Genomic DNA, 24,029 nt, shown 5'->3' on the forward strand with positions numbered 1-24,029 from the left:
TTGGACCGCAGAGTGAAGGAAAAGCAGCCAACAAGTGCTCAGCATATGTGGAAACTCCTTCAAGACTGTTGGAAAAGCATTCCAGGTGAAGCTGGTTGAGAGAATGTCAAGAGTGTGCAAAGCTGTCATCAAGGCAAAGGGTGGCTACTTTGAAGAATCCAAAATATATATATATTTTGATTTGTTTAAAACGTTTTTGCTTACTACGTGATTCCATATGTGTTATTTCGTGGTTTTGATGTCTTCACTATTATTCTACATTATAGAAAATACTAAAATAAAGAAAAACTCTTGAATGAGTAGGTGTGTCCAAACTTTTGACTGGCACTGTATATATATATTTTAGCTAAACAGACTTAACAGCCCCACCGGGTCACCACTGCATGACTTAATACTGATTTGATTTGATTTGTGTGGTTAAAAGGTCAGCCAAGCTTTTAGAAGTTTGGTTGTGCATGTGGGTTTATCGCTGATCGTGTATCATTCATTCAACTAAAGTTTGAGTAGCGGCCAACTGTGTGCGCGTGAGTGGATAAGAACAGTTGCAAAATGTTGACAACTCGTGGGAAGGGGAGAGAGAGAGAGTGAGTGGGAGTGAAAGAGAGGGAGAGAAGAGGAGGGTAAAAGAGGGAGCCACTTGACCACGAGGAGTTTAGAGTACTTGGCACGATTTACCTCAGTAGCCATGGGGTCTCTAACTGGTCCCTCGTGTCTGCTTCTGTTTTTCATGGTGACCCTCCAGACCCCGTACAGCACCCACGCGAATAGGATAATCACGGAGAAACCGAGCCGCGCTGATTCATCTGAGAGCGGTAAGAGCGCGCATCGCCTGTTCTGTGTTCGGCTCAGCACTGGTCAGAGGAAAACAGCAGGGTGGCCGATGCACGCGATACAGTATATGTGAAGAAAAGTGTGATGGTTTTTATTAACTTCTCTTGCAAAGAATCCTCAAACTATTCTAATTAATGCAGAACATTTCACTCTGCAATGTTATTTAATTTACAGTGGATATAGGCTAACATTTTAGCAGACCCTCTCATCCAGAGCGATTTATCGTAATGAGTGCATACATTTTCATATTGGGCCCCCGTGGGAATCGAACCCACAACCCTTGCGCCATGCTCTATCAACTGAGCCATACTGGACTAACTAACTAATTTTAAGCAGATACAACTTGTAAGTTGTCATCTGTTTCCTACATTCCATCTTAAATTGTAAATTGCTAAAATGTGATTAGCATTTAGGCTAAACAGCCGATAACATTCATTAGTAAATTATGCTATGCTATGTTTAATCAAAATAACCTATGCGATTTTTCTTCTTACCCAATAAAATAAAGAATGCTATAGGATTCTGAAAATTGTAAGATTTTGTTATATTTCTGTCAGATTCCTATTTGGGAAAAACATCCTCAGTAAGGCTACAAGGCCTATATATTGAATAGAGATATTAATTCTCCAATGATAGGCGGCAATACACATTTCAGTTCTCCAAATGATAGGCCATACAAATTTGTTTAGCCTATGGCATGTACAGGCTGTGGATATACACTGTCCCAATGTTGTGGAGTGCTACTGTATCAACAGACCTTTCAGCCAACCCCCTTGTCCCCCTTACAGACACTTGCATTCCATTGCCATGGCGACCAGTCCTAAATATTTGTGTGCTTTTCTTTATTCCAGGGCTTGGGTTGAAGGAGCATTTTCTGATTGTTACACAGCACAATAGGCTGCGCAGCTGGGTCACCCCCATGGCTGCTAACATGCAAAAAATGGTTAGTTGCCTTGCCTGCCTTTCATTATATTTCTTGTGTGTGTGTGTGTGTGTGTGTGTGTCAGTTTGTCTGTCTGTTTGTCTGTCTGCCCCTCTGATTGGGGAGGATAGGCTGGTCCTAGCTCTATGATGGCAACTTCTACCCGGAGCTGTAAGCAAATGTATCTATGCCAACTGCCGTGCTGCCATGCAGGCTGGCCCCTTTGAAACACATCACTGAGTTACATGGCTGCTGCTGCCTGCTGGACACCAAGGTCACCTGAAATAGAGCCCTGCCAGAAACCCTCCCCTGTGCTCTTTCCCATGCTCCCAATTACAGTTTGTCACAGAGTCTGTCTCTTGGTTAACCGAGCCCTCGGTAAAGGCCCTCCATTTGATCCATGATTTATAACACAGCTATATATTATATCCAAAGGTACTGTACAGATCAGTTGAAATCGTATCCTCATAAGTAGTCACAGTTCCTCCCTCTGAGGGTATCCCCATTTCCCCATCTCTAACAACTAAACAAAGGCAGCGACACCAGAGATTTCTCACAGGGTATCTTCTGTTGAAACGTTGATATTCCCAACAGTGAGAGACAGTGAATATCAGTGTGTTAACGTAGACAGTGCATGTTCCAGTCACAGGGGCACTGACATCACAGCTGTTCTGTATGGTGCTGTCTCTGGCAGGGTGTTAATGCTGAAGGCCATCAACACTGTGTGGGGTGGATCTGGGATCTGTCCCTGGGGCTCTGAGATAGATATATATGTTAGGGACCAGGAGGATTACATACTGTGTCTCTCTGTCTCTACTCAAACTAACAGGCAGGATAGATGTTATATCAGTGTGTGTAGATGAAGTCAATGGCAGCGCCTACCTGGCGGCTCAGTTAGATTTAGGGTTTCCTCACTGTTAGAATCGTTGTTTGCCCGCAGACTGACTAGTCATGTGAAAATTACAGCGACTAGTTGTATACAGTGCCTCAGAAAGTATTCATACCCCTTGACTTATTCTACATTGTAACACAACAAAATGTGGAAAAAGTCAAGGAGTGTGAATACTTTCTGAAGGCACTGTATATGAATCTTAACTGAACTTAATTGAAGAAGTTGTAGTTTTCATCACTGATTAGGTAATGCAGACTAACGGTCTCAGGGATAGTCTCATGATTTCCACTTAAACACTCAGATAACGTGAGACAAAACAAGCATGTTACCCAAGGACTGAGTGAATAGTGTGGGTAGGCACTGTGCAGCCTGAAACGACACTAATGTGTGACAAGCCTCCAATGATAATCCCCCTGTTTGTTGAGTCAATGAGAACCACTGGGCATTTTCTCCATATCTGATGCCATCTATTTATCAGGGATCAAGGTAAGACCCAGATGCAGTCTGTCGAAGTAACAATGTTTATTGTGGCACAGGGGCAGGCAAAGACAGACATGGGTTGAAAATCCAGGGTAAGGCAAAGGTACAGATAATTGGGAAGATGGGCGACACCTGGAGGGGGGTGGAGACAAGCACAAGGACAGGTGAAACAGATCAGGGCGTGACACTATTACTGTGCCAGTCTTATCTCCCTTATCTCCCGCTTACATTGCATAAGGACAGACGACGACAGAGGACAATCAGTGGATAATGAAACACAAAACGGTGGGGTTGAATAGTATGTCCTAGAGGCCTAATGGCCGTTTCGTCCAAAACATTCACTTATCATAGATTGCGTTCTCAAAGCCCATGTATACAGATAGAGCAGAGTTCCTAGACTGCTGCTAAGCATCGGCAAACTGCACATAGCTGATAACATGTAATGAGAAAAAGAGGATGAGGATATTATCATGCAGCATTCAGGACTGTGGTATTACAGGTAATTTGCTTGCGAAGGCCGATGGAGGAATCCGGGCGAGCTGATGAAGCATATTAAGGAGCTTTACTGATAAACGCTTAAAAGGCTCAGGGCTTTAGCTGCGTTTGTGATTCTCTTTGAGGAATTTCCACCCAGGCATGGCAGCAGGTGTGGGTAAGCGCTGTCTCATTGTGTCGGTAAAGATATTATAGTGTGGCCCTGCAGCAGCCGCCCTCTTCTTCTCTTCAGGAGATAAAAGAGCAGCGCTTCACACAGTTTCATAAATGAGGCTCTTCTCTCTGTACTCAGTCCATGCCCTCTGGAGGTTCCCCGAGGGCTGGGGAAGCCTGTCTGACAATAGGAGGTACTTTGCTTCAAATACAGAAATGGAAATTAAGTATTGTCTTTTGGTGTAAGACAGAGGGAGGCGTTTGTATTACATCTACTCATTGCAGAAACTAATTTTCTCGTTGTAATGACATCATTTCAAGTTTTGCATGCTGGATATGTGTGAGAGAAAGTATATAGGCTATGTGTGCGTCTGTAGTTAAGTAATTTACAGTACTTTAGGTCAAAGTTCAACCCACTTAATGTCTCCACTTATCTGAGGACTCCCACGGCTAAAAGACAGTTTTGAGTGTGCATGAAAACATCGCCTGGGAAACAATGTTCCTGCTGATTGTCACTTTGCTATTAAAAGCTCTGTGCTGTCTTGGCTTATTTTATGGTCTGCACTCCTTGCCAACATCAATTCCTCAGCTATAAGTTGTTGACTTTACGGACCATAACAGAGTAAGACTCAACATACTCCTATGTCTGGTCTTTGCTTCACTCCTGTACTTACTTAATTCCTTGCGCTGATGCATTGTGACGTGAAATGGAACATTCAAGAAGGGGACTTGCCCGGTGACCCTGCTCCCCTCTGGCGGCATCAAAGCGTGCGTTGATGATTTTGACCAGAGGACATCAGGGGGAACAATGTGCTCAAAGGGGCTTAGCACACTCTTAATTAGCTGTCATTCCCCTGACATCTGGACATGCCTCCATTCATCAAACAACAAATGTCCTATGATGAGGAAGTAGTGCTAATGATGAAGTTAGTCCTACAGGAAGCAATATCATCCTTTCCAAGCTCTTTATAGTATGGCATGTATACTCCCATACACTGGGCCTGTTGTATTCTCTCCAATGTTTTCGTGTGTCAGTCATAAGACCTTCATCTGAGTTTTAGTAGGTATTTTCCTTAATAAATTGAAACACATGGCTATAGTTAGTGTTTCTGATTATTGAGGATCTCTTACTTCACTGCAAGGTTGAATAATTGACAAACGGGTCAGTGTTCCCTTTTAGAAGGCCCTTAAATATTAACACAAATGTGCCAGAGGAAGATTTACTTAAAAGGTGACAAGATGAAAACTCCCCTCTTTTCACCTGTCAGTGGACCCATTCAAGCCACTATGGAGGAAATGACACTGATTTGTTTGGCTGTCTCATTCTGGCTCCTCTCTAAGGGGGGTGTTTTTGATAACACACATTCAGGTGAAAACACCAGCTGTGAGCTCTGCTGAGTACACACAGGCAGGCTGTGAGATGTGGCTATCAGTAGGACAGGAGTGGCCTGGAGAGTCTGTTTGTGTTGGGGCCCTCTCAAGGTGATGGAAGGCTGGCAGAATCTCTGAGAAGCAACGTTGAGAAGGTGTGGAAAGATGTGACTGGTAGGGGCTGTAGTAATGGTGAAGGAGAAGAGATGGGGGTCAGTGAAATGGAGAGATGGTTGTATGTTGATGGCCTGGCAAAATTTTAGATCTCTCTGAAGAGCGAGTGGGAGTCGGATAACTTTGCATGACATCCCACTGATGTGTGCCAGGATACCCTCTCCCTCCCCCTTTCCTCCCCCTCTGTCCCCTCTCCCCATCTCTGAAACAGGACCCCTTCTTGGGGGGCCAGTCGTGAAACGGCATATGTGGAAACACCCCCCTTTCACGCTCAGGTCCTGAGTGCTGACAGCCGTCTCCACGGTAACTGGCTGTGGTTGCCAGGGCAGTTCACGCTGAGCGGAGACATTCTGCTACCACTCGACGCGCACAAGATGAGACAGGGGTCAAACAGCTTAGTCAATGAGTGACAGCCACTGTCCGTCTACCTGTCCTAACAGAGGCAGAGGCTGCCTCATCAGTTCCTCATCAGCAAAACAGAAAAATCCACACTGTTTATATGCTGCTTATACAGTGCATTCAGAAAATATTCAGACTTTTTCCACATTTTGTTACGTTACAGCCTTATTCTAAAATGTATTATATAAAAAAAATCCTCATCAATCTACATACAATACCCAATAATGACAAAGCGTAAACTGTTTTTTTGAAATTTTTGCAAATGTATTGCAAATAAAAAAACAGATATACCTTATTTACATAAGTATTCAGACTCTTTGCTATGAGACCCGAAATTGAGCTCAGGTGCATCCTGTTTCCATTGATCATCTTTGAGATGTTTCTACAACTTGATTGGAGTCCACCTGTGGTAAATTCAATTGATTGGACATGATTTGGAAAGGCACACACCTGTCTATATAAGGTCCCACAGTTGACAGTGCTTGTCAGAGCAAAAAACCAAGTCATGAGGTTGAAGGAATTGTCGTAGAGCTCGGAGACAGGATTGTGTCGAGGCACAGATCTGGGGAAGGGTACAAAAACATTTTCTGCAGCATTGAAGGTCCCCAAGAACACAGTAATATATCCTCACGTACATTTTTTACAAATTTGCAAACATTTCTAAAAGCCTCTTTTTGCTTTGTCATTATGGGGTATTGTGTGTAGATTGATGAGGGGGAAAAAACAATATAATCCATTTTAGAATTAGGCTGTAAAGTAACAAAATGTGTAAAAAGTGAAGGGGTCTGAGTACTTTCCAAATGCACTGTATGCTTATAAATGTGTCTACTGGGACACTGTTTAGATACTCAGTTCTTCATCTGCCTCAGTGCTTCGTGTCTCTTTAGTGGGCGGATATCCCAACTCAGTACTTGATACTGACAGGCCCATCATGTCTCTGACTGTACTGTATCTTTAAGCATAACCCTGTGAGTCTGTCTATGTTGTAGCAGGCTCTGTGCCAGGAGAGGAGAGAATGTTAATAGGTGTGTGACGTTGGGGTTTCATTTCATCCCTCCACTTTAGAGACACACACCTCTCACCAGACCAGGGCATTATTAAAGGACGCTAACCCGCCCAGACTGTCCCGCCTGTGGCCCCCTACTCCCCACCCCCATTTACCCCTACACTCCACGACCCCTTCTCAAACTCTCTAAGCTCCCCCTACATCCCAGTCCACCAGTGTCTCTGTCTCTCCTCTCATAGTGAGAGGAGAGACACAGAGGAGCTCAATGGGTGTAACTTTTGTTGACAATTTCAATACCTTTTGGATACAAAACATGTTTTATAAGGAGGATGGGATCCCCCGAAATCATTTGGGTTCCTGGATCCTTTCACAGCATTATAAGGCTGCGTTGAGACAATGACTTATCAATGTCCCAAGCCCAGCTCAGTTACTTCCTACCATTGTGACACTGAGTTGTCATAATGCTTCAGCAAATGTACATTATAGCAGGGACATTGGTAGACAATGTAACTAACCTAATTTATGCCCCTCTGACTTTGCTGATCCTACAGCTAATGTATGCACTATGCAGTAATCATGTACCTATGATGAGATTCATACTGTTACCTACTGAGGCGGTGTGCCCTAGTAGGAAGTCCACTGTGTGCATCTCACCCTGCACTAACATAAATAACATGAGCATATCTACTTCTGCTAAATTCTCCAGTAAAGCAATGAAAACAAGTAAGCATCCCAGAAAAGTGCTCAAAATAGCCCACGTTAACATATGTAGCTTAAGAAACAAGGTTCATGAAATCAATAATATGACATTCATATTCTGACTATCGCTGAAACTCACTTAGATAATACCTTTGATGATACAGTGGTAGCAATACAAGGTTATAACATTTACAGAAAAGACAGAAATGCCAATGGTGGAGGTGTTGCTGTTTTATATTCAGAACCACATTCCTGTAAAGCTTAGAGAGGATCTCATGTTAAATACAGGTCTTCACAGTCCCCAAGTCCAGAACAGACTATGGGAGGCGCACAGTATTACATAGAGTCATGACTACTTGGAACTCTATTCCATATCAAGTAACTGATGCAAGCAGTAATATTAGATTTAAAAAACAGATAAAAATACACTTTATGAAACACCTGTGAAGAAACACTAACATAGGCACAGTCACATGCATACACACACACGAAAACATACTCACTATACACACACACGTACACATGGATTTTGTATTGTAGATATGTGGTAGTGGTGGAGTAGGGGCCTGAGGGCACACAGTGTGCTGTGAATGTATTGCAATGTTTTTAAAATTGTATAACTGCCTTAATTGTGGTGGACCCCAGGAAGAGTAGCACTAATGGGGATCCATAATAAATACAAATACAGGGCTCATAGGCCACCTTGCTTAGCCGGAATCCTGCCCTAAGTGCACCAGCTTCAAAAGCAGAGATCACCTTTCAGCCTCCCAGGGTGTTCGCTGTTCACCATACTGACTGTGTAGTTTCTTTAGGACTGTCTTGTTTAAGATCAGGTACCATCACATGGCCTGTGCTGGCCTTTAGCGATGGATAGCACACTTGCTGTTGTTGATCTATTTAAGACCTATGAGGATGAGATAGTATACTCAGTGACCCAATGGTCAGCTGGCAGAGCAGCAGAGTCACTGTGCCATGGTCTGTGCTCATACAACCAACTTTATTTATTTATTTCCCTCCCATACTCCCACACAGTCTGTCATTTTATCGATCTCCCCATCAGTCCCTAAATACTGTATCCATTTTAGGCTATCGATTTCCAGAGCCCTGCGACTAAGTCTTCAGAAGAAACCTTGTCAGTGAACATTAACAATAGGGGGCTAAATGGAGAGCCTGGCATGGGAGTGTCCCAAAAGCAAAATGTGTCCCTGAAAAAGAGCCCTTCAGGTCACAAAGAGAGGAAGTCGGTCTGTCACCCTCAGTCATGGGAAGGTAGTTCCCCATTCTATTTGTTTAAACATATATGTGTGTGTGTGTGTGTGTGTGTGTGTGTGTGTGTGTGTGTGTGTGTGTGTGTGTGTGTGTGTGTGTGTGTGTGTGTGTGTGTGTGTGTGTGTGTGTGTGTGTGTGTGTGTGCGTGTGTTGTCTCCCCCCTTCCCCATATCTGTAGGACTGGAGTGAGAAGCTGGTCAAACTTGCCCAGGAGAGGGCGAAATCCTGCCACACAAATCCCGCTCCTCAGGACCAACCGCTCCGCCACATTGGCTGGAACACCCATCATTCAGCTCATGCCACCAGCTCATTTGCTGAGGTCATTGACTCATGGTTCGAGGAAGGGCGGGACTACATGTACCTGAGTGGGCAATGCAGAGAGAATGCTACCTGCCAACACTACACACAGGTAATGGTTAACAGTACTGGATCTGTCAACTGTGCAGCAACCCTAAGTAACTTTGTCAAAACAAGAAGTCTCAATTCAACTCTCAATTCAATTTGAGTAATAATTGGCGGGATTGAGTTTGTGTTGCCCACATGCCAATACATTGTGTTGCCAATATACTCTTTCTCTCACTCTTTCGCTCTAACTCTGTCTGTGTGTCTGTCCGTCTGTCTGTCTTTCTCTCTCTCTGCTGTAGTTGGTGTGGGCCACCTCCAGTAATGTGGGCTGTGCCAGACAGTTGTGTCTGAGGGGTGATGCTCTCTGGGAGCTATTTGTCTGTGCATACTCCCCTGGGTAAGAACACTACTAATATACCTAATGTGTGTGTGTGTGTGTGTGTGTGTGTGTGTGTGTGTGTGTGTGTGTGTGTGTGTGTGTGTGTGTGTGTGTGTGTGTGTGTGTGTGTGTGTGTGTGTGTGTGTGTGTGTGTGTGTGTGTGTACATATACATGTATGTGTGATATATGTCTCTCTGCAGGGGTAACTGGGAGGTGAATGGGAGGTTGGTGGTGCCCTATGTGGCTGGTTTCTCCTGTTCTCTCTGCACCTCTTCCATGTCAGGCTGCTTCAGACTGTGGGACCATGTGGGAGGACTGTGTGGTGAGACCCCTATAGACAACGCTCTCATTCATTAAAGGTAGACTCAGTGATATTATGTTGCCACGAGCAGCACCGCAGATATTGTGATGAGTGAGAGTATCTGCGCATGTGCATGGGTTTGCTTCACACTGTTACAGTGGTGAAGTTTAGCCTCGCACTTCAACGCTCTTACATGCTGACCAGACCGGACACATCGCGTGCACGAGCGTCGCAAAATACATTTAGAAAACCATGTTATTCAATTATTGCACTCATACTGATCGCGCGCGCGCGCCAACGAGCATCTGCGTTGCCAAGGGCTAAAATAGAACTTCTTTCTATTTCTGACGCAGATCGCGCTGCAAGTCCTGCCTCTCCCATCTCCTCATTGGTTTATAGAAGCAGGTACCCACGTGCTATCTCCTCATTGGTTATACCCACGTGGGTGATTGAAAGACAAACTGTTTTGCGGGTTGTCGTGGTAATACTATGAAAGTGTAGATGCCAATCACCATATAAGTTCAAAGATGAAAAAGCCTGGAAGGAGGAGAGATGACTAGAAATGATTCGGTTGACCATTTTATGTGTGGATTAATTGTCGGAGTAGAGGACCTTGTGCATTTCAGGTAAAATAACAACTCAATGTTTATATCCCAGGACAAATTAGCTAGCAACAGCAAGCTAGCTAAATAGGACAAATTAGCTAGCAAGTGCAAGCTAACTAGCTAAATTGCCATACATGTTTAATGCTTTTCGACCTGTCCCCAAATTAATGTCATTGGTTCAGAGTTTGTTTTGATATTTTAACCTGCATGTCGTGATCGCGTTTGGTGTAGGGGGACAAAATAAATGTATGCACGATAGCGCACGATGGCGCACACGCGCAGCCGGTTTGGGTTCCGTGTTAGTTGTTGCGGAAATTGACCCACTATGCTGTTAATTTTGTGAACCTATGTCATATAAATGAGTCTATCTTTAAATTAGTGAAAAATGTTAGCATTTTAATCATATTAGCTGTTCCTTACTCAAAGTAGTATCTATTTCAACCAACTCTGTTCTCTACAGATTGTTGTCTTAGAATCTCTTTAGTGCACTAAAAGCGACGTATCACCTCTATTGAGGATGACAGTTCATTATCTATTTTGAGCCAAAGACGTTAAGTGTATTTTTTTCCTCACTTAAAGTATTGTCATGTGAAGGGGTTTTCACCTAATCTGGTTTAACAGTATCGCCAACACTTAACCACTTACCATGCAATGATGGCCTTGTCAGAGAACAAGCACCAACTGGAGGCTAAATGTATTCATGGAAAAATGAAGACTTTTAAGCAAAGGTATTTAGAAAATTGTATCTGTGTTCCAGAGACCCCCAGGAACCCATGTCGTATGAGCTGTGGGCAGCATGGTCGTCTGAACATCTCCTCCTGCCAGTGTCATTGTGGACCTAGGTTCACCGGACGATTCTGTCAGGGTATCAGTCTATGTGCCTGTGTTTACCAGTCTGACAGTCTACTACAGTCATTATTATCTCTGTGTGTCTGACTAGCCATGCTCTGCAGTGTGTGTGTTCAGGTATCTCTGTAGGTGCATCATGGTCGATATACTGTATGTGACTGTGTGTGTGACTGTGTGTGTGTGTTTCAGTGCGCTGCAGTGTGAAGTGTGTGCACGGCCGCTACAAGGAAGAGGAGTGCTCCTGCAAGTGTGATGTTGGTTATGGGGGTGTTGAGTGTGCAGGTGAGTGTGATGTTGGTTATGGGGGTGCTGAGTGTGCAGGTGAGTGTGATGTTGGTTATGGGGGTGCTGAGTGTGATGTTGGTTATGGGGGTGCTGAGTGTGCAGGTGAGTGTGATGTTGGTTATGGGGGTGCTGAGTGTGATGTTGTTTATGGGGGTGCTTTACTGTTTGAATGTGAATGGAATTGACCCCAACCCTGGTGGGAATAAGTTTATGTAGCCAATGTGGCACTGTCTCACCATTACTTTAAACCAGAATGAACCAGACTCCTATCATCATTGTATCTAAGCCAATGCACCTTTTTTCTATTAAGCTTCAGCCTGATTAGATTCAAGTTGTATCTGCTAGTTTGAGCCCATTTGGATTCCAATGTTTACTGTGTTATCAAGCCATATGCATCTCAGGGGTTTTTCTTGTTTGGGCAAAAGACCGTCCTCCATCCTCTCTTCTCCGTCCTCTCCTCCATCCTCTCTCCTCCTTGACCTGGAAACTGATAATTGATCGAGTGGTCGAACAGTGTGTCAATTCATCAGTAGGAAGAGTGTCCTCCCCTCCTCGATAGCCACCTTTCATCGAGGATACTTGTGTATCCTACCGCGGAAGAGTTTTGAAGTCTGTCACACCCCCTCCTTTTGAATCAGCTTTTGTTTTTGTCAGACTAAGAACATGCACACATTTAAAAACAATATGCTACTTATTGTTTTATCTATAAAATATCTTCCACAACTAACTTAATTTGTTTTGATCACTTTACACATTTATTATGGGATCCACCTCTGTAAACGTAATTTGCCTATTGACGCACAAGTGGAGAAGGACCGTCTCATTTCAAGCAAGTGCATTTTCATCCACCTTCACTCTGCTTGCCGACTCTCCTCGATTAACTTTGATGTTTTCAAAAGGAGGCGAGAGAGAGGACGGAGGAGAGAGGACGCAGGAGTTGAGCAAATCAAAATGATAAAAGGTCATAGTGTTTATTGTGACCAGAATGGACTGCGGTCTGTACATTGAGTTTGAGCCAAGATGGATGGTCAGTGCCTGGTGTCTCTTTACTGAGGTCTAATGTGTGTTGCTTATGTTTCTGTAGAGAAGCAGCAGTTTCCCTTCCACAGCTGTGATGTGAGGATAGATGGAGAGTGCTTCATGGTGTCTCCAGAGGTCGACACCTACTATGGAGCCAAGACCCGCTGTCAGGTTAGAGAGAGTGAGAGAGAGAGTGTGAGAGTGTGAGAGTGTGAGAGTGTGAGAGTGTGAGAGTGTGTGAGTGTGTGAGTGAGTGTAACCCATGTTGTGGTGTGTGTTTGGACCCCAGGAGCGAGGGGGGATTCTGGCCCAGATCCACAACCAGAAGGTTCAGGACATGCTGGCATTTTACCTCAGCCAGCTGGAGACCAGCAACGAGGTCACAGACCCCGACTTTGAGACACGCAACTTCTGGATCGGTACGTCACTTTCCCTGTCCTTCTATACGTACAGCCAAATAGCTTTGACAGACTGACTTTGTGAGTTTGTGTGAGCCGCATTGAGATGTGTCAAGGTGAGCTGAGGATAAGCGTCCTGTAAGGCTGTGTGTATTGTGTCCAGGGCTGACATATAAACCTCTGAAGGACTCTTTCCGCTGGGACTCAGGAGAAATCCCCACATACAGCAGCTTCGCCTTTGGACAGCCTGACAACCAGGGGTGAGAGAGTCATAACTTTTGACAACTTAATGATAATAGTAACAACAATTATAACTTTCTATTATCACATCACCTTGTTGAATGGATAATCATAAAATAATATTATTGTTGTCAGAATCTACAGTAAGCAGGTGGAATGAGGCACTGCAAATGCGACTCCACTATATTTTTTACTGGAATGAACATATTTTCTACCACCATGGTTATTCTATACTGTGTGGAACACAGGTATAGTCTCACGTAGCCTAACATTATCACCTCACCCTCTGTGTCAGGAGGAGAGAAGCCTGGGCCCATACCCACAAAGCATCTCAGAGTAGGAGTGCTGATTTAGGATCAGTTTTTCCTTTTAGATCAAGATGAATATGATTATATGGACAGATCCTAGATCAGCACACCTTATCTGAGATGCTTTGTTGATACGGGCCTGGACATTGAGGCTACTGTGTTTGAAAGCAGAATGTTATCTTCTGTCTGACCACCAGATGTCTCTGTGTCCCCTCCATCTCACTCTTCCTCCCTCTCTCCTCTCCCTCGTGTCCCTCTCCCTGCAGCTTTGGGAACTGTGTGGAGCTGCAGGCTTCCAGCGCCTTCAACTGGAACGACCAGCGCTGTAAAACACGCAACCGATACATCTGCCAGTACGGTGAGAGAACACAACTCCATGAGAGACAGAGAGAGAGGTGAAAAGAGAGGGAGGGAGAGAGAGGTGGAGAGAAACACACAGAGAGATGCTGAGATATTCTAATCAAGGAAATCTGTCCTCACACTGCATCCAGACTCATTACCATAAGATGTAGCATTCACTGATATATCTTAAAACTCTCTAAACCTGCAGGTGGTTTAAAACACCTGTTGGACATTGACATCACCATGACAACAGATTGAGAGAGACTGACAGCAGCTTCTAAAAAATCCTGACAGACGGAGAGAAGTTCAAACACTATAGGTAGAAGTTACCCATACAACACAGATCTAGGATCAGCTTACTATCCCCAAATCCTACCCTTACCATCACAGCAGAAAACACAAAACTGACCTTAGATCAGCATGCAAGGGAAAGACATCAGGACCCTAAATCTTTACCTGGTCTCTCTGGCTGAGGGATGCTGGAGTCAAAGTGAGTGTTCAGTATAAAACCCGAGCAGAGAACACATAAACAAATCACAGCCCTAACTCTTGATCTGGGTGCTGTGTTTACCGTCTGTGTTTATTAGGGAGAGGCTGTGCGACACGGCCCACACATTTTAATGATACACTCAGCTGGAATCAATGGCACTCAGGGCTCCTCGTAAAGAGCCTTCTAGAGATCGATATACGTCAGGCCTACAATTGCACCAAGTGTCTAAACACACACACACATTTCTCCCCTCTATAATTCACCAGTGTGATGGAGTCAGAATTGGAGGGTGGTATTGTTTGTTTGGTTTTGGTTAATTGTGTGTGTTCTAGGCAGGTGGCGAGCTCTGCAATCTCATATTGATCATCCAGGGCCGTCCTAATCCAGTCAGTGTTGCTGGACATTTTTAACAGCTCACCGTTTAAAAGCTCTGAATCTCCTGGTGCCGATTGATGGAAAACCATCGGTTCTCTCTTCTTATAGAGAGAGAAGCCTTTGTGTAGAGAGGGGTCAGTGGAGAGGAGTGTGTGGGTGTGTGGGTGTGTGGGTGGGTGGGTGGGTGGGTGGGTGGGTGGGTGGGTGGGTGGGTGGGTGGGTGGGTGGGTGGGTGGGAGGGTGGGTGGGTGGGTGGGTGGGTGTGTGTGTGTGACCAGAGCTCAAAGTGGAGTGGTAAGGCTGGTGAAAACAGAACACATGAGAACACAGCTAGACTAGCTGGGATCATGTTTTACTCAACCCCCTCTACACAAGCACTCTAAAACAAAAGATTCATTGGAGCAACAAAGAGTGAAATGAACGGATTTGACTGTGATTAATAGCTCCCCTACACACACACACACACACACACACACACACACACACACACACACACACACACACACACACACACACACACACACACACACACACACACATTCTCGTACCCCCCTGAAGGTATAATTGTGAAGCTGCATTGATGTGTTCTGTTAATTGGCAATAAAATGATAAGTGGAAAGCACAGGGAGCCTGAGGGGTCCACACAATTACCCAGATACAGAGAGAGAGAGAGAGTGTGTGTGTGTGTGTGTGTGTGTGTGTGTGTGTGTGTGTGTGTGTGTGTGTGTGTGTGTGTGTGTGTGTGTGTGTGTGTGTGTGTGTGTGTGTGTGTGTGTGTGTGTGTGTGTGTGTAAATATATATATATTTTTTAGAGAGGTAGGGGTGTGGCTGTTCCAGTGTTCTGCACCATGGGAATTGTGTTTTAGGCTAGAGCCACATCTGTTTGTATCCTCCCCTCCTACCCCTTGACTGTTGGGGGTTCCATTTTGGGCCCTCATTGCCCAAAATGAAAACAAGGCCCAATGAGAGATTACTAGGAAATAGTTTTGTGTGCGTTTGTGCACGCTTGTTTGCACTCGTGTATGTATGGTGTGTGTGTGCACGTGGGTATGTACAGTATGTGTGTGGGTGTGTGTGCACGTGGGTGTGTACAGTGTGGGTGTGTGTACAGTATATGTGGTGGATGTGTACAGTATGTGTGGTGTGTGGGTGCACGTGGGTGTGCACAGTATGTGTGGTGTGTGGGTGCACGTGGGTGTGCACAGTATGTGTGGTGTGTGGGTGTGTACAGTATGTGTGGTGTGTGGGTGTGTACAGTATGTGTGGGTGCACATGGGTGTGTACAGTATGTATGGTGTGTGGGTGCATGTGGGTGTGTACAGTATGTGTGGTGTGTGTGTGCATGTGGGTGTGTACAGTATGTGTGGTGTGTGTGTACAGTATGTGTGGGCGTGTGGGTGTGTACTGTGTGTGTGGGTGTGTACAGTATGTGCGGTGTGTGTGTGCACGTGTGTGTGTACAGTATGTGTGTGGGTGTGTGTGCACTTGGGTGTGTACAGTGTGTGTGGTGTGGGTCTGTGTACAGTATGAGTGGGTCTGTGTACAGTATGTGTGGTGTGTACAGTATGTGTGGTGTGTGGGTGTGTACAGTATGTGTGGTGTGTGGGTATGTACAGTATGTGTGGTGTGTGGGTGCACGTGGGTGTGCACAGTATGTGTGGTGTGTGGGTGTGTACAGTATGTGTGGTGTGTCGGTGTGTACAGTATGTGTGGGTGCACATGGGTGTGTACAGTATGTATGGTATGTGGGTGTGTACAGTATGTGTGGTGTGTGTGTGCATGTGGGTGTGTACAGTATGTGTGGTGTGTGTGTACAGTATGTGTGGGCGTGTGGGTGTGTACTGTGTGTGTGGGTGTGTACAGTATGTGCGGTGTGTGTGTGCACGTGTGTGTGTACAGTATGTGTGTGGGTGTGTGTGCACGTGGGTGTGTACAGTGTGTGTGGTGTGGGTCTGTGTACAGTATGAGTGGGTCTGTGTACAGTATGTGTGGTGTGTACAGTGTGTGTGGGTGTGTACAGTATGTGTGGTGTGTGGTTATGTACAGTATGTGTGGTGTGTACAGTATGTGTGGTGTGTGGGTGTGTACAGTATGTGTGGTGTGCGGTTATGTACAGTATGTGTGGGTGTGTACAGTATGTGTGGTGTGTGGGTGTGTACAGTATGTGTGGTGTGTGGGTGTGTACAGTATGTGTGGTGTGTGTGTGTGTCCTCCACTGTGTTGTAGAATATTAATGTCCTCTGCACACTCACGTCTGAATGGAGCGCAGGCTACGATTACTGGGGATTTGGGATACAAACCATACCATTTATTCCCTCTACTCTGTCTCTCTCTATTACTCCTCTGTCTGTGTGTGTGTGTGTGTGTGTGTGTGTGTGTGTGTGTGTGTGTGTGTGTGTGTGTGTGTGTGTACGTCCACAGGTCCAGAGCACATTGCCCTGTGGGAAGTTGGCCGGTGATGAACTCGACACTCGAGGGTGGAGAGCACAGCATTGGAGCGGTTGGGGAGGTGGGTCGTTTGGGCCGTTCGTTGGACCCGGTCTGGGTGTGTGTCAAACAGAAGCTGCTCTTATTGGTCTTATTTCATCCAGTGTTTTTCACTCCAACCCTTGTTGCACATATCCCCTGTTGCCGGTCAGGACTGGGCCTGTCTAACCAGTGCAGGAAAAAAGCACACAATGGGAGAACTTCCAAATCAACAGAATTTGAGCTCAACTGTAGATGGTTCATGGCAGCATAAATCTGTGTTTTGTACTGTACTGGTTTTTGTATTGCATATTCTTTTTTTCAGACTTAGCTAAATTATGAATCATTTGTGATGTTTTCCATAACTGCCTCCCTGCATTGTCAGTTTGATTGTACAATTCTCCCCAATGCACTGAATGTACAGTGCCATGACAACCACTATTTTTGCTTTCTCAGTCATCCAGTAAGTGAATTAAAACGGTTTGCTACAATGTGTTGTGGGGTATTTTTCCAGACTGGGTAATTCTATTGGTCTCTGTGTTTGTGAGAGTGTGTATGGTTTTTAGTGACATTTTTGTGTTCTAGTATGTGAGTGTTTGTCTGGAATAGTTTGTGAACATGGCACTGTGATGTGTGTCCTTCTACACTAGTTTGGGAAGAGGCCAGTTTTACTCCTGTGTGTTGGGAGCGTCTCTGAGGTGACATCACAGACAGTGTCCAGGAATCCCTATGGACCAGGGATGAGTGTGTTCAGCTGTTTGTCAGGCAGCGCTAGGAGGGGAGAGAGGTATGAGGGTGGGAGGAGTCGGCTGCAGAGAGAGGGATTAAACCAACCTGCAGTGCTGCAGTGGAATCATGCAAATGCACAAAGCTGGGAGAAGGTCACCAGGTTAAACAGGTGGGCAGTGGAGGAGGAAGACGAGCAATAACAGTGTGTGTGTGTGTGTTTACCATACCTGCATTAATTAGTGGTGTTAATGCCAAGCCCACTGCGTAGCTGAGCTGCCACTCAACAGCTGATTGGTACAAAATACAAAACTACTGAAATAGTTGTTTTTAAAATGGAAGTACAATCACCCATATTCACCACACAGCAATCAGACTTGAACAATCGCTATGAATTTACAGTAAAGGCAAGAATACAGGGAGGCATTTTGACTTACAGTTGTTCCTAGTCAGGGTTGTTCTGCTCTACATTGAATAAACTGATAACGTGGTATTGATTGTAGATGCAGAGAGAAATGTAGATACTGTGTTCATGTCTTTGTGTGATAGACGAGCCTACCATAATGCAGATGAAACTGGTTTTAGAGCTCCTAACTGTTTGTATGACAATGCGTGTGCTGCGACTAAGTCTTCATTTACATGTATGCATGTAGAGTGTGTGGGTGCACTAGGGCTGGCTGATATGGCCTAAAAATCATATCTCCATTTTTTTCACTTATGGGCGATTCATGGTATACAGTATCTAGATTATTTGAGGTTTTTCTAGCTAAGCTTTGTTGTACAATTTAAGGTCAAATACACTGCATTTCAAACAGTCAGCAATAATCGAATGAATTCAGGGCTTGTGAAATTATGACTAGGCTAAATATAATTATTTTATCGAAATAGTTGAACTGGCTTTTTTTTGCAATAATCACTGATCTGGCTTTCAAGTCTGTCTATGAGAAAGCCATTTTTGTTAAAAACCATGCATAATGTACATTCACTAATAATGACTAACTTATTGTAGCAGGCATTATATTAACACAGGTCTCAAACTAATCTTTATATTTCAAGTTTAGCCAACTTGGATCTTCAGTATTTGCTAGCTTACAAGGCAAAACCATTAAATTGTTATGAACACATCCTTCTGTCCGTCTCCAACTGTTTGAACAGCATGTTAGCCTGTCCACTGTCACTCTGTGCAGAGCATTGCATTTCCAGAATCAATGTTCATTGAGACTCCCGTTTTAGAGAAGTTGAGACATAAAAAGAGTATCAATACCTTCTACTCTATTACAGTAAAATAATGTCTCAATGTGTTTCGGTGTCCATATGACCCATTCTGTTGGACCACCAAACCTCAAATGCAAATAGCGTGTTGAAACCGCTTATCAGAGAGGAAGAAGTGATGTCATCTTTGTTGTTTTGAGAGGCAGGAGGAGGGGCTTGGTGTGTGTGTAAATGGGAAGGTGCACACCGCCAGAGATCTGTATATAATGATGAGATACTCATGTCTCCACCCTAACAATGGGAGTCGTTGTCCCAAAGGTGGGAAGGACGGCGACAAGCTTAGGTCCAAAATAAGCCCATAGAAACGCATTGAGTTTATTTTGGACAGATTCTGGAGAGAGTGAAACCTCTCGCTCCGCCTCTTCCTCTCTGACACGGCACATAACGAGTGAAGGAGACGAGACCAAAAAGACAACATGAGAACAAGAGGACATAAATGCTAATAAAAAAAAAATGTAATACAGCCATTTGGAATATCGCGCAAAAACGTATATTTGAATTAACCAAATGAATGTGATCGCCCAGCCATAGCGTGCACTGGATATACTACTGTATGTGTTTATCATGCATGTTATAGAAAGTGTGTGTTTGCCCATGCTCTATACGTGTGTGTGTGTGTGTGTGTGTGTGTGTGTGTGTGTGTGTGTGTGTGTGTGTGTGTGTGTGTGTGTGTGTGTGTGTGTGTGTGTGTGTGTGTGTGTGTGTGTGTGTGTGTGTGTGTGTGTGTGTGTATGAGAGTACCTGCATGTGTGTGTGTGTGTGTGTGTGTGTGTGTGTGTGTGTGTGTGTGTGTGTGTGTGTGTGTGTGTGTGTGTGTGTGTGTGTGTGTGTGTGTGTGTGTGTGTGTGTGTGTGTGTGTGTGTGTGTGTGTGTGTGTGTGTGTGTGACTGTGCGCCCATGCTCCATGTGAGAGACAGAGCCCCATCCCAGAGCCAGTTAGCGTGGCTGGCCGACCTGCAGCCGGCTGGTCTCATGGTGCCCTCTGATAAGCTGGCGCCGTAGCTCGCCTCAGAATGGAGGCAGTGCCAGTGGAATTAGCTCTCATTGTCATGGTAATAACAGTGATATTACTGCCCTAGTCCGCCATCGACCCACCATTGTAAGGAAACAGGAATGCAATTTCTCCTGGGGCAGCGAGCGGAAGGAGGATGACAATTACTGTTGTGTGTGAGAGGGAAAGTCTCTAAATGACTCTCCATTCAAGCGAGGCCAATGGGCCAGGAGCCAATTAAAGAGGGAGCAGGGGAAGAGCAGCGTCCCCAAAACCCACAGCTCTTACACACACACACTTATTCAGAGTTACACACACACACACACACACTTATTCAGGGTTACACACACACACACACACACACACACACACACACACACACATGTTAAGAGGGACAGACTGAGGCACTTCTTTCTCATTGTCAAACACACGCACTCACACACACACAACACCCCCCAACTGAATTCTCTCAGATACACACACACACACACACACACACACAACACCCCCCAACTGAATTCTCTCAGATACACACACGCACTCACACACACACACAACACCCCCCAACTGAATTCTCTCAGATACACACAAACACTCACACACACACAACATCCCCACAACTGAATTCTCTCAGATACACACACACACACACACACACACACACACACACACACACACACACACACACACACACACACACACACACACACACACACAACACCCCCCAACTAAATTCTCTCAGATACACACACGCACACACACACACACTCACACACACACAACACCCCCCAACTGAATTCTCTCAGATACACACACACACACACATACACACACAACACCCCCCAACTGAATTCTCTCAGATACACACACGCACTCACACACACACAACACCCCCCAACTGAATTCTCTCAGATACACACACACACAACACCCCCCAACTGAATTCTCTCAGATACACACACACACACACACACACACACACACACACACACACACACACACACACACACACACACACACACACACACACACACACCCCCCAACTGAATTCTCTCAGATACACACACACACACACACTCACACAACACCCCCCAACTGAATTCTCTCAGATACACACACACACACACACACACACACACACACACACACACACACACACACACACACACACACACACACACACACACACACACACACACACACAACACCCCCCAACTGAATTCTCTCAGATACACACATGCATAACTCTAGCGTAGTCTGATTTAACGTTACACCGAGTCTCATGAACATGAGTTATTTATTTGAACACGTTTAAATATTTGGGTTTGTGGACTTCATAATGCAGCGAGGGTTCGTCTGAGCTGCATGGATCACCTCCCACAGACACCATCCGTCATGATTAAACGCTCCTGTGTAGTGTTTATGGGATCAGACAGTCTCCTCTGATTCCTACAGATATTTATCTACACAACGAAGCACCGTGTGAATCACCATGGAGGATGCCAGGGGTAAAAATGGTGACGCCGTTCACTGCTCTCTTTCACAGAAGAAGAATAAAGTACCTGAATAGCAGCGTACTGGTAGTGTAGCTGGCGGCATGTGGAGGAGATATGTGGGCCTTTCAGCATGGAGGAGAGCTCCAGATAAGTCTGGTTAAACCAGCGGCTGATAATCAGCCACAACAATAGAGCCAATTACTCAGAGCCCACAGATAACTGAGCTCCCCTTCAGACCCAACCCTTCCTCTCCTCTCCTCCGCTATGGCTCATTTATTCTGGAGGTGTTTCTCTCTCTGTCCTTCTATTACTTTTTCTGTTATATTCACTCGCTCTGTTCCTCTATCTTGCCTCTCTCGCTCTCCCACCTTTTCCATCCCTCTCTCTCTCCCACCTTTTCCATCCCTCTCTCTCCCACCTTTTCCATCCCTTTCTCTCTCTCTCTCTCTCTCTCTCTCTCTCTCTCTCTCTCTCTCTCTCTCTCTCTCTCCCACCTTTTCCATCCCTTGCTCTCTCTCTCTCTCCCACCTTTTACATCCCTTTCTCTCTCTACCACCTTTTCCATCCCTCTCTCTCTCTCTCCCAGCTTTTCCATCTCTCTCTCTCTCTTTTCTCTCTCCTCTCTCTCTCTGGGTGTATAAGTATGTCAAAGCAGCAGGGCTACTGAAGGCTGCAATCAGTAGTCAATTAAAGCCTTTTACATTCCAATGGTAATGAGGGCTCCAATGCCCACCTGCAACGAGGGGGGGAGAGAGGGATGTCTGATTCTTATGGGGAGGTTGATGGTAGGTGATATAGATATTAGCAGACAAGGCCTATAGAGTTATCATAAACCTATGTCCCTCCAGTTATTGGTGGATGCAGTGTGTTCTGGTTTTCATCCCTACCTTTTACTAACTGATTAAGACCTGAAACACCAGGTGAGTGGATTCTCCAACCAATCAATGGCCCTGATTGCCAAATTAAGGGCCAGCATCAGAGACTGTTTATTTGTTTATTTAACCTTTATTTAACCTTTATTTAAACTAGGCAAGTCACTTAAGAACAAATTCTTATTTACAGTTTTTTTCAATTGTTTAAGCACAATTTTGAAAACAGGGCCCGGTTTGTCAAAACACTACACACAATTAGCACAACCCTACACCAAAGTAGCACAACACTTCAGATCATTTGCAAAATGGAACACTTTTGTCAAAACTATACACGACTTCATAAAAATGATATTTTGTTACCATACGAAACACACACATTTCATATGACTTCAATCTTTTTGAACCAGTTACACACTGCTGTTGCTAACCTAAAACACTTTTAGCAAGTCTAATTGTCAGTGATTAGAGTAGTGTAAATGAAGTACACAGAGAAAGTGCAACTATACAAACACTACACAAGACCAACGCTGCAGACTGAGGAAAATATCATTTATTTCTCTCCATATACCCAAATCAGTCAACATGTCAACATGGAGAATCACAACAAAACATGTCCCAGTTTTCATGCTACTACAGTAGTGTGCATAACACTGTTAGCTCAGCAAACAACAGACAAACTTAAAATACTGTATCCAGTACAGGTTACAATTACAGTAAATAACAACAACAAACATAAAAAATTATCAGAAAAAAACTGACAATATTGTACAGAAAATACTACAGTAAACATACTATACATTATCTCTTCGCCTAGCTGGATCTGGCCAGAGAATTTCATCATCACAAGCAATATCATCATTAGCAAGACAACGCGGGAAGAACCGTCTTGAATGTCGAATCCATCCTTGCACAGCTGTGCCGTCGACTTGGTCACAGGCGTCCTCCATGGCCTGAATGAGGGGTACCTGAGCCTGGGGCTGGAGATCGTAAACCTTCCACCGCCATGCAGAGAAAAACTCTTCGATAGGGTTTAGAAACGGAGAGTATGGTGGAAGGTATAGTACTGTCAACTGTGGATGGTGTTGAAACCAGTTCTGGACCAAAGCAGAGCGGTGGAATGACACATTGTCCCAGAAGACCGTGTTTTGCATCTGGTGCATTTCATTACCTACTGTGACGATGTGGTGCAATCGGTCCAAAAATGAGAGAATGTGAGGTGTGTTGTAAAGGCCCATTTTGGCATGATGGAGGACAACCCCATGCTGTGAAATGGCAGCGCAAAGGGTGATGTTACCCCCACGTTGCCCTGTGACATTGATTATATTGGTTGAAGGCATTTTGGTTGAAGGCAGGTGAACCTACCTCCTGCATTTTTATAGTGCTTAAACCTGATTGGTGTGTCTACAATTTAGCAATCATGTGTTTGTGCACCTGATGGCTGTGTTTAACAGATTGGCTCATAGGTGTGGTAATTTGACAGTCAGTGCTTTTGAATTGCAAGGAAGTGACATTATGATATACTTCTGTGTCTGATGTATACAAGTGTGTTTAGTGTTTTGCAAATCACTGTGTGTAA

The 24,029-nt window shown here is 44.7% G+C and overlaps 1 protein-coding gene across 1 annotated transcript; it reads left to right on the forward strand.

Moving 5' to 3' along the window:
* Nucleotides 1-653: 653 nt before the first annotated feature.
* Nucleotides 654-14,022, forward strand: LOC120052644 (C-type lectin domain family 18 member A-like). Its single transcript, XM_038999686.1, has 12 exons — nucleotides 654-812; nucleotides 1,683-1,774; nucleotides 8,870-9,100; nucleotides 9,336-9,433; nucleotides 9,617-9,738; nucleotides 11,080-11,187; nucleotides 11,361-11,453; nucleotides 12,541-12,647; nucleotides 12,766-12,895; nucleotides 13,038-13,134; nucleotides 13,689-13,780; nucleotides 13,973-14,022. The coding sequence occupies exons 1-12, from the start codon at nucleotides 686-688 to the stop codon at nucleotides 14,020-14,022; spliced, it is 1,347 nt and encodes a 448-aa protein (XP_038855614.1). The 5' UTR covers nucleotides 654-685.
* Nucleotides 14,023-24,029: the final 10,007 nt, after the last annotated feature.

The sequence above is a fragment of the Salvelinus namaycush genome, chromosome 1 (assembly GCF_016432855.1).
Source record: "Salvelinus namaycush isolate Seneca chromosome 1, SaNama_1.0, whole genome shotgun sequence".
Classification (NCBI taxonomy): domain Eukaryota; kingdom Metazoa; phylum Chordata; class Actinopteri; order Salmoniformes; family Salmonidae; genus Salvelinus; species Salvelinus namaycush.